Source organism: Heliconius melpomene, chromosome 21 (assembly GCF_056956725.1).
Source record: "Heliconius melpomene rosina isolate 202511_hmr_F chromosome 21, ASM5695672v1, whole genome shotgun sequence".
NCBI classification, from domain to species: Eukaryota; Metazoa; Arthropoda; class Insecta; order Lepidoptera; family Nymphalidae; genus Heliconius; species Heliconius melpomene.
The window spans coordinates 6507466-6522803 of record NC_140409.1 but is presented as its reverse complement, the minus strand read 5'-3'; the positions used below and the strand labels follow the sequence as shown (position 1 = coordinate 6522803).

Sequence of the window (15338 nt, the reverse complement as noted above, 5' to 3'; positions counted from 1 at the left end):
TACGTGAGTTTGCTTGAAAGATGTTGCGTATGATGGCGGACTTCCCAAAGTGAGTTCGTAAGAAGCTTAGCGACTTTCTGGGCTATCCAACTTTTACATTTTGTATTAGAATACGCAGAGTAATCAATGCAGTCGAGTGTTCTACATTGATTTAATTAAACATTAGCTTAGTTAGTTAATTTCTAGTTTTGGAGTAGTGAATGAAGTACATGAATGACGGATGTTGAAATTAGGGACGCCTGCGCTAAACTCGCAAGCAATAACGTCTTATTAAATCTCTGTCATTAGACAGAAGGCTCTCATCCGCGGTCCGTTGCTTGTGCATTGTCACTATTATATAAAATTGTATTAATTGTAATAAATAGTTTTACCATTAAATCTACTATTATTTCAACAACAGTGTTCCAGACTGTCTTATGAGTGTGTTGTTTATAGGATCATCGACTTAATTAATGATAATAATATTTATTTATTTTAAATATTTTATCCAGTTAAAGCAAGTTGTTTAAGTAATTGAAATGAGTTTTATTAAAAAATCAATATTTCAAAATGAACTTAACGTTTCTTAAAAATGCTGATAAGCTTACCATCTCCACAATTCTTTGTCTAATATAAAATATGGGCAGTGGAATGTTATTTTTTAACCATTTTTAAAAAAAAGGAGGTGCTATATTCAACAACTATTTTTTTGTGCGCGTCCCTTGATTTTTATTCCCGTCATTTGTAATCGATTCTATTTTTATTTATTTTTTACCCATTTTTTTAGCTTCACCTGCACCGCACATAGAGGGAGCCAGGAAACAGTGTGAGGATGAAAAAAACAAGTAGACATAAAAATATCCCAAGTTTTTTTATTAATTAAGTAAATATAATAAAATAAAATAAATATAATATTTATTTGGTTTATTTCAATAAGGCATTGAAAATGATGGCAATGTCACTATTTATATTTTTCTTTACACCGCTAATTATTAATTTTGGCTACCCACATTTTAACTCAATCTCGTTCTTTGTATTTTTTATTTGTTCCTTTTACTGACCGTCGTACGCACTTTACACACGTTTTAAATTTATCTGGTCTTTTTTTAAATATTTTACCTGATTTCGTGGGCCTGGCCCTTCGGCGTTTCTACTATATTATCAATTAGAAGCATTTATATAAGGATTTAGATTATTTATAGAAAAATGAGTGAAACTGTTAGCGTAACCGGAACTTAAAAAGGCGTGGTTTGTACAACGTGGCTTATAGAATTTAAGTTGCCCAGTACTCTTATTCAGGTAAGATTAGGTTTAAATTATGTATAAAGCTTAGTAATAGTAATTGATTATTGTTTGTTCAGTTTTATATCTATAGTTGTAATTGCTTCCCAGTATATTAAGATAAAAAGAAAAAAATATAGTTTTGCTTGTTTATTTAGATAAAAAATGGTTATATAAAACAAAATATACATATTCGAAAGTTTACATTGATTATAAATAAATTGAAATTGTTTTAAAATAGACCAATCGTGGCACAGGGACACAAAGTGTGACTGTAAACGTGACTGGTTGTGGGTTCAATCCCCACTCGAAGAAATTAAATATTTATTTTAATTTATATTTCCATTTGTTCGCTCTGGTGTTGACGCAAAGCAAAATGGTAAATGAGTAGGTACCTACTATATTAATATAAGGGCTTTATTCGCGTGTGTTGCTAGAAAAGATAAAAATTGATATGTATTGTTGTATTATCAAAGATAATCTCAAGGGGGAGATAATGTTCAAATTGTATTTTCTTAATTTTATTTCTTGGAGCATATTTATTCATTTTGCACTAAAACACCACATGTTAGTACTGTTAGCTATTCCACATTTTATCACGTAAAGTTCGTTCTAAACATTATAATTTCTCTCTATTCGTTCACTAGTTGTGAATCGTAAGTTAAGCGAATATTCGTTATCGTCACAAACCTTCACTACGATTAAACGATTTATACAGGTGTGACGTTCACGTCCGCAGCTGATAAGTTCTTCTACGGCCATGTGGAATAATTTAGAAAATTGTGTCAAATTATTGTTATATTGAAAACAATGTTTTGGTTTTAGTGTTATTTTATGATTTCCTTGCGTTAATATGGATAAGTTAAAAGAAAAGTGGAAAAAAGATAAGCAGATAAAAGAGAATAAGGACAAATATCAACAAAATTTGAGCGATGTAAACAATATCAAGGAGAATCTGAAAATAAAAGAAATACTGAGGACAGTTAAGATGAATAATAGCAGTCGATTGCTAGGCCCGGCTTGCAGTGACGTTTTGAATGACAACGATTACTTTAGAGACTCTTCAGAAAATAATGATTCAAATGAATTTCTGAGCGCAACAAATTCAAATGTCCAGATCGATGGTACTATGCAAACGGATGAATGTAATACTATATTAGAAGAGGCAGCGAATTATGAAAGTACTGAACCTCTCTCTAATTATAATTTTAAGCAAATTCACAATGATATTAATGTATGTGATATAGATGGTAAACATAGCAAAAACATTCGGGAGAGAAAGTTGTCCCTAGATCATACGATGTTATCGAAGCAGGAGGATTTCTCACAATCTGAAGTAGATTTGCATTCAATTTGGAAATCTCCACTGGAACGGAAATCTTCTACCTTTAAGAAGAAAATGAATAGTTTCATCAGAAATACGAGAGAAATATTTAGAAAAGAAAACAATTTTTTTAAGCGCCAAGTGTCAAAGTCCATTTCCCTTCAATCACTAATTGAAGAATCTCCAAGTTCCAATAATACAAGTCATGATCATCAAGTAAGTACTATAGATTATTTTCAGAAATTGCTTAACTGGTTGTAAAAATATTATTTTAAGCATTTAAAATTTTAAATAATTCCAATATTACAATGTTTTGTATTGAATATCTAGTGCATTCTGATAAACGATTCACATTATTAAGTTAAGACACGAAAGCTATGACTTGTTAACATTATAATATTTTTATATATACCATATATTATTTTATGTGAAAATCAAACAATATATTTTCTAAATTTCACCAATATATACATAGTTGGTTAAAGAGACTTGAATTCATTAGAACACTATTTACTTATATATGTAACATATACCAATTCTAAATACTATAGTTTCGCGTCATTATTATTTCAATTTCCTTAAAAAACATATATATATATATATAGATGATAATACTTGTAGATATACAATTATAGTTTTATACATAACAGTATCTTATAACAACGTCATTAGTTTGATTAGTATAAACAACGCATTATGATTATTTTTGCCATTTTCAAAGTGTTATTTCACACGGAAAGAAAAATACTTTTATAGAACACACGCGCCTATAAAAAAACATCTAAGCGTTCTGACAACTAAACCAAGAAGCGTGGGTTCAAATCCCGCTACGTTAAAAAAATTTCAGCTTCACGCTGTATCGTTTGTATATGTATGTATACCGTTAAAATATTGATTTTGATATTTATTTTTAATAATGATAATATAATTATTAATAAATAACTAATTGTAATGTAATTTTGTTTGTATTTAAGGAGTCTGATGGGAGCATAACAAGCTTGCACGCGCCGTCTCCAGTAGTTCGTAGCATCTCTAGCCTGTCCCTACAACGGCCAATAACACAAAACACCTTCACTGGAAGCCAACCGACCTTATACGCCACCTCGTCCAATCCTACACTTGAAGAATCACACTCGAGCAGTGATTTAAGTAGGCTTATGTTTATTTAAACTATTTGACCTGAATTTTGTAATCTTTGAATTTTTTGACCTTTGTTTCTAAACTCAGGAACTAGCATATATTTTTTAATTTGGACGATCATGGAGTTCGATATCCAATTAAACATATCCTAAAAAGCATATTTTTGATTGCTTAAGTTCTATTTGTAAATTATACATTATTTTGTAAATTAATTATTTCTTAACAAAATCAGTTTCACGCCGTAACCCGCATACAACATTGTAGGCAGAGAGAAGACAACTAGACTAGTGTTAAGACACTCCGTTCCCGACTTTCCGTCGAATTCTGGGAACAGTGCGTGTCAAGTGGCGGAACTTAACGCCGCGTTTTGTCTTGAGACAAGAGTGAAGAAATGGAAATGTAAATGTAAATAAATATTTCATATCCTCGAGTTGGAATCGAACCCACAACCAGTCACGTCTACAGTCACACTTTGCGCCCCTTAATTATTTTAACTTTTGTTGTAGATGACTTCCACTTAAGAGAAACCATGCCGAAATCACGCGCAATATCAATGAGTTCTGGTCTTGACGCAAGAAAACACCGCAGCAAAACATCACACTCGAAAAGGTAAAGGAAATCACACAAACATATTATTCATATGTGAATGTCTTAATCTAAATAAGTGAATTTCTTTTTTTTTTCACTTTATATCCCATATAAAGTTGGGTAGCCAGAGGGAACATAGTGATAAGATACTCCGTTTCCCACTTTCCGCTGAATTTTCGTGTGTTAAGTGGTGAATCTCAATGCCGTGCTTCGCCTTGTTACCAGAACGAAGAAATGAAAATATAAGAAAAAAATAATCCATTCCACAACACGCTTGTGAACCTGCAGGTATCAGTTTTCTTAATTAAACCTATATTAATGAACCAGCGGACGCGCGCAGCTTCGCTTGCGTAATTAGGGGTGAATTCTAATAAACCACGAAACATATGTTCAATGAAATATTTTTAAGAGTCTAAATTTAAAATTTTATAAAAATCGGTGGCGATTTATAGATTTTTCCATACAAACTTTCAACCCCTTATTCGTACTCTTAGGGGGTGAATTCTAGAAAACCACGAAATACGTGTTCAATTAAATACTTTTAAGAGTCTGAATTTAAAATTTTATAAAAATCGGTGCCGATTTAATTTTTTTTCCATACAAACTTTCAACGCCTGTTTCACCCCTTTACGATTAAAATTTTTCAAAATCCCTTCTTAGTGGATGTCCAGAATACGAAAGTAAACATCTGTCCAAATCTCACATTTCTACGCTTATTTGCACCCTTAGGGGGTGAATTCTGGAAAACCATGAAACACATGTTCAATTAAATATTTTTAAGAGTCTAAATATCAATTTTTATAACAATCGGTGACGATTTAAGAATTTTTCCATACAAACTTTTAACCCCTTATTTGCATCCTTAGCGGGAGATTTCTAGAAAACGATGAAATACGTGTTCAATTAAATACTTTTAAAAATCTAAATTTCAAATTTTATAAAAATAGGTGCTGATTTCAATTTTTTTCCATACAAACTTTGAACCCCTATTTCACCCCTTTAAGGTTAAAATTTTTCAAAATCCCTTCTTAGTGGATGTCCAGATTACGAAAGTAAGCATCTGTCCAAATGTCACGTTTCTACCATTAGCGGTTACGGCTGTGCGTGCGTCTTACCTTAGTCAGTGAGGACAAGTCCTTTTATATATATAGAAATTTTATATATATAGATAATACATGATTAGTAGAACAGATTACACCTGGGTTGTCTGGAAGAATCCTGCCGCAATCACCTTTAATTACATTTTTTCGTAACTAGTTTTTGGAGAAAATTGCACCCGCCGTTTTTTATATGAATCGCACATCATTTGAAAGATAATCGCATAAGGAATTGGAAAATTAAGGGTTGCCAGCTCTCAGTCTGCCGCAAGTCTAGGGTTGCCTGGTTTAAACATGTCACTAAATGTTAATAGTTTGCACTCATGTGTAATCTGTTCTACTAATCATGTATTATTCATTAAGATAGGTTTAATTAAGAAAACTGGTATATGCAGGATTCAACGGTGGGATCTCAGTCTAATATATTTTAACGTTAAGCCAGACTATTTTTGCAACTGTACGCTGTCAGCCAGTTAAGACCTTTTAATTAATGAAACGTTATTTATCCATTCTGGGAAGTCACCCTCAATAAGAAGGTTGAAAATATTCCCGATTCTTTTTAATATTTTTTTCGAAGAAATTACATTCTGTTCCGATATTCAATCGCTTATTTAATAATCTTGTAACCCCCCGTTCACATGGCGACTTTGTCGTAGACAAGCCCATGCGGGACGATTGTGGGTTCGATTCCCACTCAATGAAATTAAATATTTATTTACATTTATATTGTTATTTCTTTGCTCTGGTCAAAGAGCGGAGTTGAGTTCCACCACTCAATACGCTATGCCTCCAGAATTCGGCAGAATTCAGTGGGGAACGGAGAGTCTTAGCACTAGGTTCCCTCTGCCTACCCTGCTGTGTGCAGGATACAGCGTGAAGTTACTAGTTACTAACATATTACCAATTAATTATCAACAAGGAATTATAAATATAAGGTTAAAATTGAAATTAATTAATTAACAAGTCGATACTTCTAGTTGTTCTGCATTAACCATTTACACGTCTCACTGCCGTGATAGACGGCAAAAAAGTGATTTAAAGTCGCTCGTATGAACAGGCAAATTGTACGCGATATAAAATCTCTTCCACCGGGTTTTTACCCCCGCTACTTTATATCTCCCGTGTGAACGAGGCGTAAGGAAGGTCTTGCCGAAATTTTCCAAATTTTAAAAATAGCCACTCCGAACATTATACTATGTTAACCTGAAACTAAGTATTTTAAACTATCTGTGTTATTATTTGTTTATATTTATCAATAGTAAAATATTATACTTAATCTTGCCTTAAATATTTTTATAAAGAAAAATATTTTTTTATTGTACGTAACATTTATTACTATTACAGTATTTTAGTACTATAATACATTGATATAGAATCATTAAAATTGTATAAAGCTTATTGGAAGTGGTCTCTTTGGCTGCAACAACTTTAACATCTCCAACGTCCTCACTCATCTTTTAAAATACGCGACATGATTCTAGGTGCTATTTTCATATCTCGAGGAGGTTTCAATGCAATCACAGCGATTTTATTCTCTTTAACACCCCACTTAATTTTAACATCACAAAATATTTTATAATATAATGGCGCGAAAATAACAAAAGACAGATTTGAAATAAAAATGACAGATTCCAAATTCAAATGTAATTTCTTGTTTATTTTTAATACAACAGTATTAATGGCCAAACTAAATATTATTTTTGTCTAAAAATGATTAATAAAACATTAGGCTACGGCCTACATAATATGTAGTAAATAACCTATAATTGTAGGGTAACGTGGATAGCCAGTGAAGGTTTGATGAATTATCTACGTCGAAAGAATGACAACGAAAAATTAAAAGATGCGCAAACGTACCACTCATATCAAGACTTTTCTTGCATACCTGAACATGAGCTTTACTGTCAAACACCAGACACTAAGGGAAGGAGACTCTCGTATCAAATAGCAGTATCAGGCGAAGATCCAGTGAGATATCAAGATTCTAGTTTAAGACGAAGAAAACAAGTACAAGAGAATAATGAGGTATGTGGATATTGTTTTGTTTATTTACTCCTAAACGTTATTTTAGTCTAAATGTGAATTATTATTTGGCTTTCTTAGGTATATAAATTCGTATTTGTAGTATTTTTTTTCATTAATTTCTTTTAGGAGTAAATTTTCTTAAGGAGTAAATTAAAACTGTTTTATAAATGATAAAAAAAAACTCTTATTTTAAGAAATTATAGATCTGAATAAGTTAAGAAAATAGACAATATTAAAAGTTAGCGAGCTTAAAGCCTTTCGACCGCATTTACTAGAATTAACTTATATGTATCGTAATTTAGATATGCTTGAATAAGTAATCCTTTCTGGTTAATAATTAAGTTGTTACGTGAATCGTACCTATTACCGAGGTTAAACTGATACTTATGTGATTAACTATACTTATTACGTACCAACGTACCAAAACAAGGTTCCTTCCATGGCGTACAACCATGAAGTTCCGTAGCTTCATTGACGTCACGTCGAAGTTTGTTTATTGGTCGATCGCGTGTAACACGCACAACCTATACACTGGACTCGCACCCTTTCTTTATATTCATTTCTAACCTTCATTTATTATATCTAATTGTTTCTATACAAGTTGAAAATGTTACCAGATTTATTCATATCTAGTAGTTACGGAGTCTGCGTAAAATGTTATCTATATTTCCTATTTAGTATAGCGGTTGTAATTTATAGATTTGATTAGTTTAGAACACAAACCAATTTTAACCAAATAATGGTTTGCCAAATTATTAAGCAGGTTTTCAGCTTTCTAAATGAAACAACTATGTACGAGTAAAAATATGGCCGACACGTATATAATAATGAAAAAATAAATAGAAAGTATTAAAAAAATCGAGATCAATTAATATTAGATTTTTTTTTTCATTTATTTATGTACAACACAAAAAAGAAAGTACAGAAAACTTATAACAACAGAAAATAAATGTGTACAATGGATAACTTGCACTAGCATACGTATTAATTTAAATATGTCTACACTTTTTAATATACGCACCGCTTTGCCTCGACACCAGAACGAAAATATATGAAATTTCATTTCCTCTAGTGGGACTCGAATCCACAACCTGTCGCGCTTACAGTCCTACTGTGTATATTTCAATAATATAGTGATTTTTCTCTGGTTCACATTAGACAACGCGTTAGGCGGCGGCAGTTAATGCTTATCTAATTACTTCGGAAGTACACCAACTAAGGCAACTGGTGCCCGGAGCACGAACTCATTCGCGATGTGTTTGTGACCATTGCCAACTGCCATGCCATTGCCAACTTCAAAATCGTAATCCTTATGCGTGATACCTTAATAGTTATATAACAAACTTTTTTTTTTGTTTTGAAGCTTATTGATTAGTTTTTTTTGTCATCTTTAGTTAGTTTTAGATAAATAGATATATTCATGACAGACATGAGATATTGATGACACAATCTACCCTTATAAATAAATAAAATAAATCAGCACGATAGGCAGAGGGAATCTAGTGTTAAGACACTCCGTTCCCCACTTTCGGTCGATTTTTTCGAGACATTCCGTGTTGAATGGCGGAATTCAACGTCGGGCTTTTGCTTTGGTGCCAGAGCGAAGTAATTAACATGAATATTAAAAAATAATAATTTATTCCCTTGAATAAGGATTGAACTTAGAACCGTCGCGTTACAGACTCTCTTGTGCCCCTTATAAATTTACTACCATCTCGTTCATGGCGTCATTATTTTTTTTTATATTTATTTTAAGTAAATCAATATTACATCTGTGAGGTATTGGAACTATTAGGATACATATCAACATTAGAAAGTTTTATTATAAATGTAACATATTTAAATATTTTTATACAACAAGCCATTATCAATGGCTGTTTCCAGTATCGAAAATTCTTTATTTTCAAAACAATAAGAAAATTATTTTCTTATTCAGCAACACAATACATGAAATGTATATGCGTGTAAGCGTTCTTATCATATGCTCTACAGACTAAATGGGTCAAACGATTTGGACAGCGGAACTGGTATAGAGTTTGTTATAATCCTCTCAGGGGTACATTTGTAGCAACATTTGCAATTATTACATTTAGTAATACTTTACATCGAAAAGATGCGCCGACGGTAACGCGACGGTTGTGGGTTCGATCCCCATTCGAGGACATGAAATATTTATTTACATTTATATTTTAATTTCTTCGCTCTGATGTCGAGGCTAAGCGCGGCGTTTAACTCCGCCACTCAACACGCAATGCCTCTAAAAATCGACCGAAAGTGAGGAACGAAGTGTCTCATTGTAATCATTTGTGTTTTGCAAATTAAGTTAACTTTTATTAAAAAAACAATTAGCTAGTGTGAAATAAACATTGACGCCAAGATTGCTTGAGGAAACCAAAACTATTCTACGAGACGTCTGCCCCAGCGGCCGTCGGCTCTACGACAGATATGCCCCGCCCATTGCCACTTCAGTTTACCAATTCTTTGGGCTATGTCGGTAACCTTGGTTCTCCTCCGGATTTCCTCGTTTCGGATTTTATCCTTAAGAGATACACCGAACATAGCCCGCTCCATGGCGCGTTGAGCGACTTGAAATTTTGAAATTTCTTTACTTACCAATTATTTTATTAAATATTACGCAAAGATTTCACAACCGCCAAGGATTTACTTAATTAAAACACCTCCATTTAATCCAAGTAAGAGAGGGCCCATCGGAAATACATCTATCAAATTTAGCACGGCCAGCTTTTAATCAATTTAGCTGAATTCTAAAACTACAAAGCTGACTTTAAACCTTTTTAATTTACTGTGATGGGCAGAGACATATTTGTTTTACTTCCTTTAACCTTTCCATATTTACCGCCTAATTTTACTATACGTGACCTCCCTGTAGACACTCGTATTCCAAGCTCAATCTCATTAACCCTTTCTAAAATCAACTCAACTTCACGTTGTATCCCGCACATAGCAGGGTAGGAAGGAGGAACATAGTGTTGTAACCCTCCGTTTCCCGCTTTCCGCCAAATTTTTCGAAACATTGCGTGTTGAGCGGTGGAACTCAACGCCGGGCTTTTACCGTGATGCCAGAGCGAAGAAATGAAATATTAATAAATAATAGTTCATTCCCTCGCGTGGAGATCGAACCTACAACCGTCGCGTTACAGTCTCCTTCCCCTGTGCCACGACGGTCTCAACCCAATTTACTCCGTCCTCCTTTGCTTTAACCCATTCTTGCTATATGTATACCTCTACATGATTTAGTATTCTTTCTTCATTTATAATCATCTCATATTCAAATCATCTATCTTTTTGTGAAATGTATGTATAAGCTCAACGGCACGGCGGCGTCTGGCTCGAGTTCCGCTGGAGTGACTGAAATATGTTCATTTACACACTCTAATCAAGACAAAATGCGGCGTTAAGTTCCACCACTCAACACACAATCTCTCGAAAATTTTGCAGAAGTTGGGAAAGAAATGTTTTTACGTTAGATTTCCTCTGCCCTGCATTTGTGAGACACAGTGTGAAGCTAAAAATCGGATGGAACGTAAATTGTGCATGCGATTTTAATTATCGGTGTTGAATGTCACAAAGGATCTGTAATTATTAAAATCGAATAGTGACAACGAGTTATTATTACGTAGGGAGGTAGTTGTTTTGTTTAACTACGAGACTCAAACGCGGCTTCGTCCGCTTAAACTTATTTCTATATTATAGCCCTAGGATAATATTTTTTTAACTATTCTATATCTTTTCTAATACCTTCGTCAATATGTACACAAAATTTCATGATAATCGATTGAGTGGTTTTGGCGTGAAACAAACAAACTTACATTCACATTTATAATATAAGTGTATTATGTATATACCCTGACGCGACGATTGTGGGTTCGATTCCCACTCAAGGAAATAAAATATTTATTTACATTTATATTTTAATTTCTTCGCTCTGCTGTCGAGGCAATGACCGGCGTTGAGTTCAGTCCGCTCTCGCTCCGCCTACCCTGCTGTGTGTGTGCGTTTTCATATATGATAAAACAATTATATATTATACTTATACACCTTTATATTTATAACTAAATCGACAGATCAACGGTGGCCCACGGATGGCACTCGTAACCCCCATGTTCATGTGTTTTTTACATAGAATAGAATAACAATTACCTATGTAATAATATATCATTTATTATTCTTATTAAACATACTTCGAGTACTTAATGAAGTTTTGGAAGTAGGCAATCAAACCCAAACAAAAATAATGTCTTCCCTCTTCTTGTGATCAAGTATATTTTTAATTATTTATACCAGGTCTAAGTGTGTACCATATACTAATACGAGTAGTATAAAAAAGTTTCTTGCCGGCTCTTCTCAGCAGAACTGCCGTCCGAACCGGTGGTAGCTTTTTGTTCATATGTTCATTCGACGCAAAGGCGGCGAAAGTAAGAGAGCTTGCTTGCTTGACCGCGCTAATTTCATTTAATCTCGTTAATTGTTCATCTGTACCTGCGGTCAGTGTCATCGCGGTCAATTAGAATGTGTCAAGCCTCATACATAACTGTTAGTAACTTACTTTCTAATAAGCGGGCGAAGCCGTAGGTAAAGTCTAGTTATATAATATACTCTGGACTCAAAATCATGTTTAATTAAATTTCGGTCAAAAACGCGTACCTACCAAAGTTCGAGCTTACGAAGAGTATAGTGAAATTTGAAATTTACGTAGCAGAAATGTTTTATAATATAAGACTATTCTTGAAGATTCTCCAGCATTTTATATTATTGTTCAACTTATTCTTTCTTTACCGAAATAAATTGGAAAGACTACGATACATTTATAATATGAAATATATTTAGATAGTTCAGGACAAAATTACTTTTATGAAAAATAACATACAATATATATTTCAAGATTTAGATTAAGAAAGAAAAATATTTTTATAATTAAATATAAATCGAAAACTAAATTCACCCAATCCAATTCACTAAATCTACATAATATAAGTAAGAGGTAAATTTCGAAAAACGTAAGGTAGAAAATGTTTTCTAACCAGTCCGATATAGGTAAATATATAAATAAAAGAAAATATTTTTGATAGATTTTTAAATGTGATAGTAATTCGAATAAATAAATAACTCAGGATAAAGTTGAAGCTCAAATTTCACTTGACAATTTTATTAGGTACAGGATTAATTATTGCAAGTTCTAGCTTTTACTGGACAATGAGGTTAATATTTAATAAGGTGCCTGGTGATAAAAAATAGCCAATTCAAATGAATTTTATCCCGAGTGAACATAGAACTAAGCATCCATATAGATCTCTCATTCTTTTGTCGGTGAAATCGAAAACGACGCATTATTTAACATTTAACTTGGCTCCCATTTCCCATTTATGGTTTTGATTTTGAAATTATTACTATTTATCCTTAAGACTTTATATTTTTAAAATCGCATTATTTTCCTAGGTTCTTAGATCTAACTTTTATACTTAACTTTGTTAATTTGCTTCGTATTCTATCCGCACACAGCAGGATAGACAGAGGGACCCAGTGTTTTTTTTTAATGAATTCTTGCTTACACTATAGACTTATGGTCCGTACCTTTTGTAAAAAATAGTAAACATAAATAAACATTTTACTTCCTCGAATGGGGATCGAATCCACAATCATCGGATTACAGTCACAGCCTTGTGCCGCTGCGCCACGACGGGCTCATAGTAATCATTAGTTTTATTTTTTTTTCCTAAATAAGTTACCTTGTTACCAAGTTTTTAGATAACCTAGAAGTGTTGTTTGTGATTAGGTTTTTGATGAGTGAGTGAATCTGTAACAAAAATGCCTATTTTTAAACGTCAATCAATAATTGTTTGACTTAAATTATTAAAATTTTATGAATCACAAGTTAGGACTATTAACAATTGTGCTAAATTTCATGCATGTGAACTAATTGGTTGACGAATTAAGAAGGGCTTAAAAGCAGCTTGAAATGGTTCGTAAAATACACATTGTTTGTTTCCAGCTTTTTAACTTGGCTGGACACTCTGGCGCGTGTCTTGATAAATGTAAGTGTCATTTGTTCGTACTATTCTTCATTTTTCCAGGTAAAATCATTACTTTCAGGTCATTTATATTTTACATAAATCATATTACCAACTTTAAGCCATTATTTATATTTAACAAAGTTATAATTACTCAAAGTTGTAATCATCCTCATCTCATGTCATTCTCATCTCATCTTATCTCATCATCATCATCATCATTATCATCATCATCATCATCATCATCAGCCTGTCCTCGTCCACTGCTGGACATAGGCCTCTCCAATGACACGCCATTGAGCTCGATCTTTAGCTCTTCGCATCCAGCCGTTGCCCGCCACTTTACGAATATCGTCACCCCATCTAGCTGGAGGACGTCCTACATTACGCTTGCCGAGGCGTGGTCTCCACTCTAGAACGCACTTACCCCAACGGTAATCGGGTTTTGCGGCAAATGTGACCAACCCAGGTCATGTTATCTACAGGGTATTATTAAAAAGATGCGCAGCTAAGCTCTCGTTGTAGTCAGATTGTATTGTGCCAATTAATTGTTATCTGCGAGAAGTTTTATTTTCATATTCATATAAAGAAAACGGCGACTGACGCACCGAGAGCTAAAAAATATTTACAAAAATGCTGCTGTAAGGCAAAGTGCTGTGCCTATGATAAGTGCCGTGCGGGTTCTGTCGCTTGTAAGTCGGCTCGGTCGCATATACAGTCTTTGACGGTTGTGCTTTGTATTTGGTGGGACCAGGTCAGTTTGAAACCGAACTGTACCACCATCGGGATTGGTATCGATTTCCATTTATCCGAGCACTGCCCGAAAATTGCCACAATACATCCAGATACTTAGAAAGTGATTTTTCTAGATGAAGTTCTTAGCCTCATGTTGGCAAACCTGTTAAAACCTATATAAAACACACAAATGAGGAGCTTTATCCCGCCCATTTCCTGAGATATTGCATCCTCCGTTTGTTATTTGCCCCCTTCGATGGCACATGGTGTGGCTGCTCAACAGCTTTGCCCGTATAAACAACATTTAAAAATAGCTTAGTTCGTAAATGGCCTCAAAAATAGAACATTTTTACCATAACGGTATTCAAGTTTTACGAGAAGGCCGGAAAGATAGGAAAAACTTATAGCTAGTAATAGACAACACTTCCAACAATGTGTACAATAAAATTATATTTTAATACAAAAATCAGCGAGAACTCAATTGCGCACTCATATTATAATCATATCTGTAAAAGACTTACTTTTTAATAGGTTATTTAAAATAAGATTTTCCCAAAAAATACAAAGACGATTTTTTAGGATATTGCTAATTAATCAATTTAATTCAAATTCAAACAAATTAAGTATGTCTAAAAAAATATTGTAACAATCACCGAAGGAAGAAGAACGTCTTTATGCCGGTTTTGGTCAAATATTTATATTATACAAAAAGATAGCCGCTTAAATGCAAATCTGGCGTAGGTGGGTTAGAGGTGAGGAGGTAGTATGCGCAGGTACCCGGCGCACCACGGGTAGTATATAAGCAGAGGGTGGACCAACCCTTAGCGTCAGTGATCCAGCATTCGCGAAACGGTCACCAAGCTTCCAAGTAGGAGCACAAAGGTAAGCATATCGAATGCAACAAAGTTCAAACTTTTAAGTTGATTTAAATTTAGATTCATAAAAAAATACAATTATAACAAGTAATTTTCGTTTAAAATAACTTTAAAGTAACGTTGTTTGTAAAACCATTTTATATTTGTAGCATTTTTTCGGTTATTCTTTTAAAAAAGTTGTAAACGATAATGGAATTTTGTGCTATTTACTTTTCGCTTCATATTTATTGCCAAATAATATTTAAAATCATGTATTTTACCACAA

The 15338-nt window shown here is 33.3% G+C and overlaps 1 protein-coding gene across 3 annotated transcripts in view; it reads left to right on the top strand.

The window, feature by feature from the left end:
* Positions 1 to 1021: 1021 nt before the first annotated feature.
* The window catches only part of LOC146527051 (uncharacterized), a 46359-nt gene continuing 32042 nt past the window's right edge, over positions 1022 to 15338 (top strand). Inside the window, exons 1-5 of one of the 3 annotated variants that reach the window (XM_085206594.1) lie at positions 1022 to 1278; positions 2086 to 2800; positions 3559 to 3733; positions 4231 to 4333; positions 7182 to 7434. In XM_085206594.1, coding sequence (XP_085062720.1) covers positions 2114 to 2800; positions 3559 to 3733; positions 4231 to 4333; positions 7182 to 7434 — 1218 coding nt within the window. In that variant the 5' untranslated portion in view covers positions 1022 to 1278; positions 2086 to 2113. Of the gene's footprint in view, positions 1279 to 1790; positions 2801 to 3558; positions 3734 to 4230; positions 4334 to 7181; positions 7435 to 13444; positions 13488 to 15338 lie in introns of those variants that run through there. The other 2 variants (XM_085206595.1, XM_085206596.1) reach the window with 2 other exon arrangements.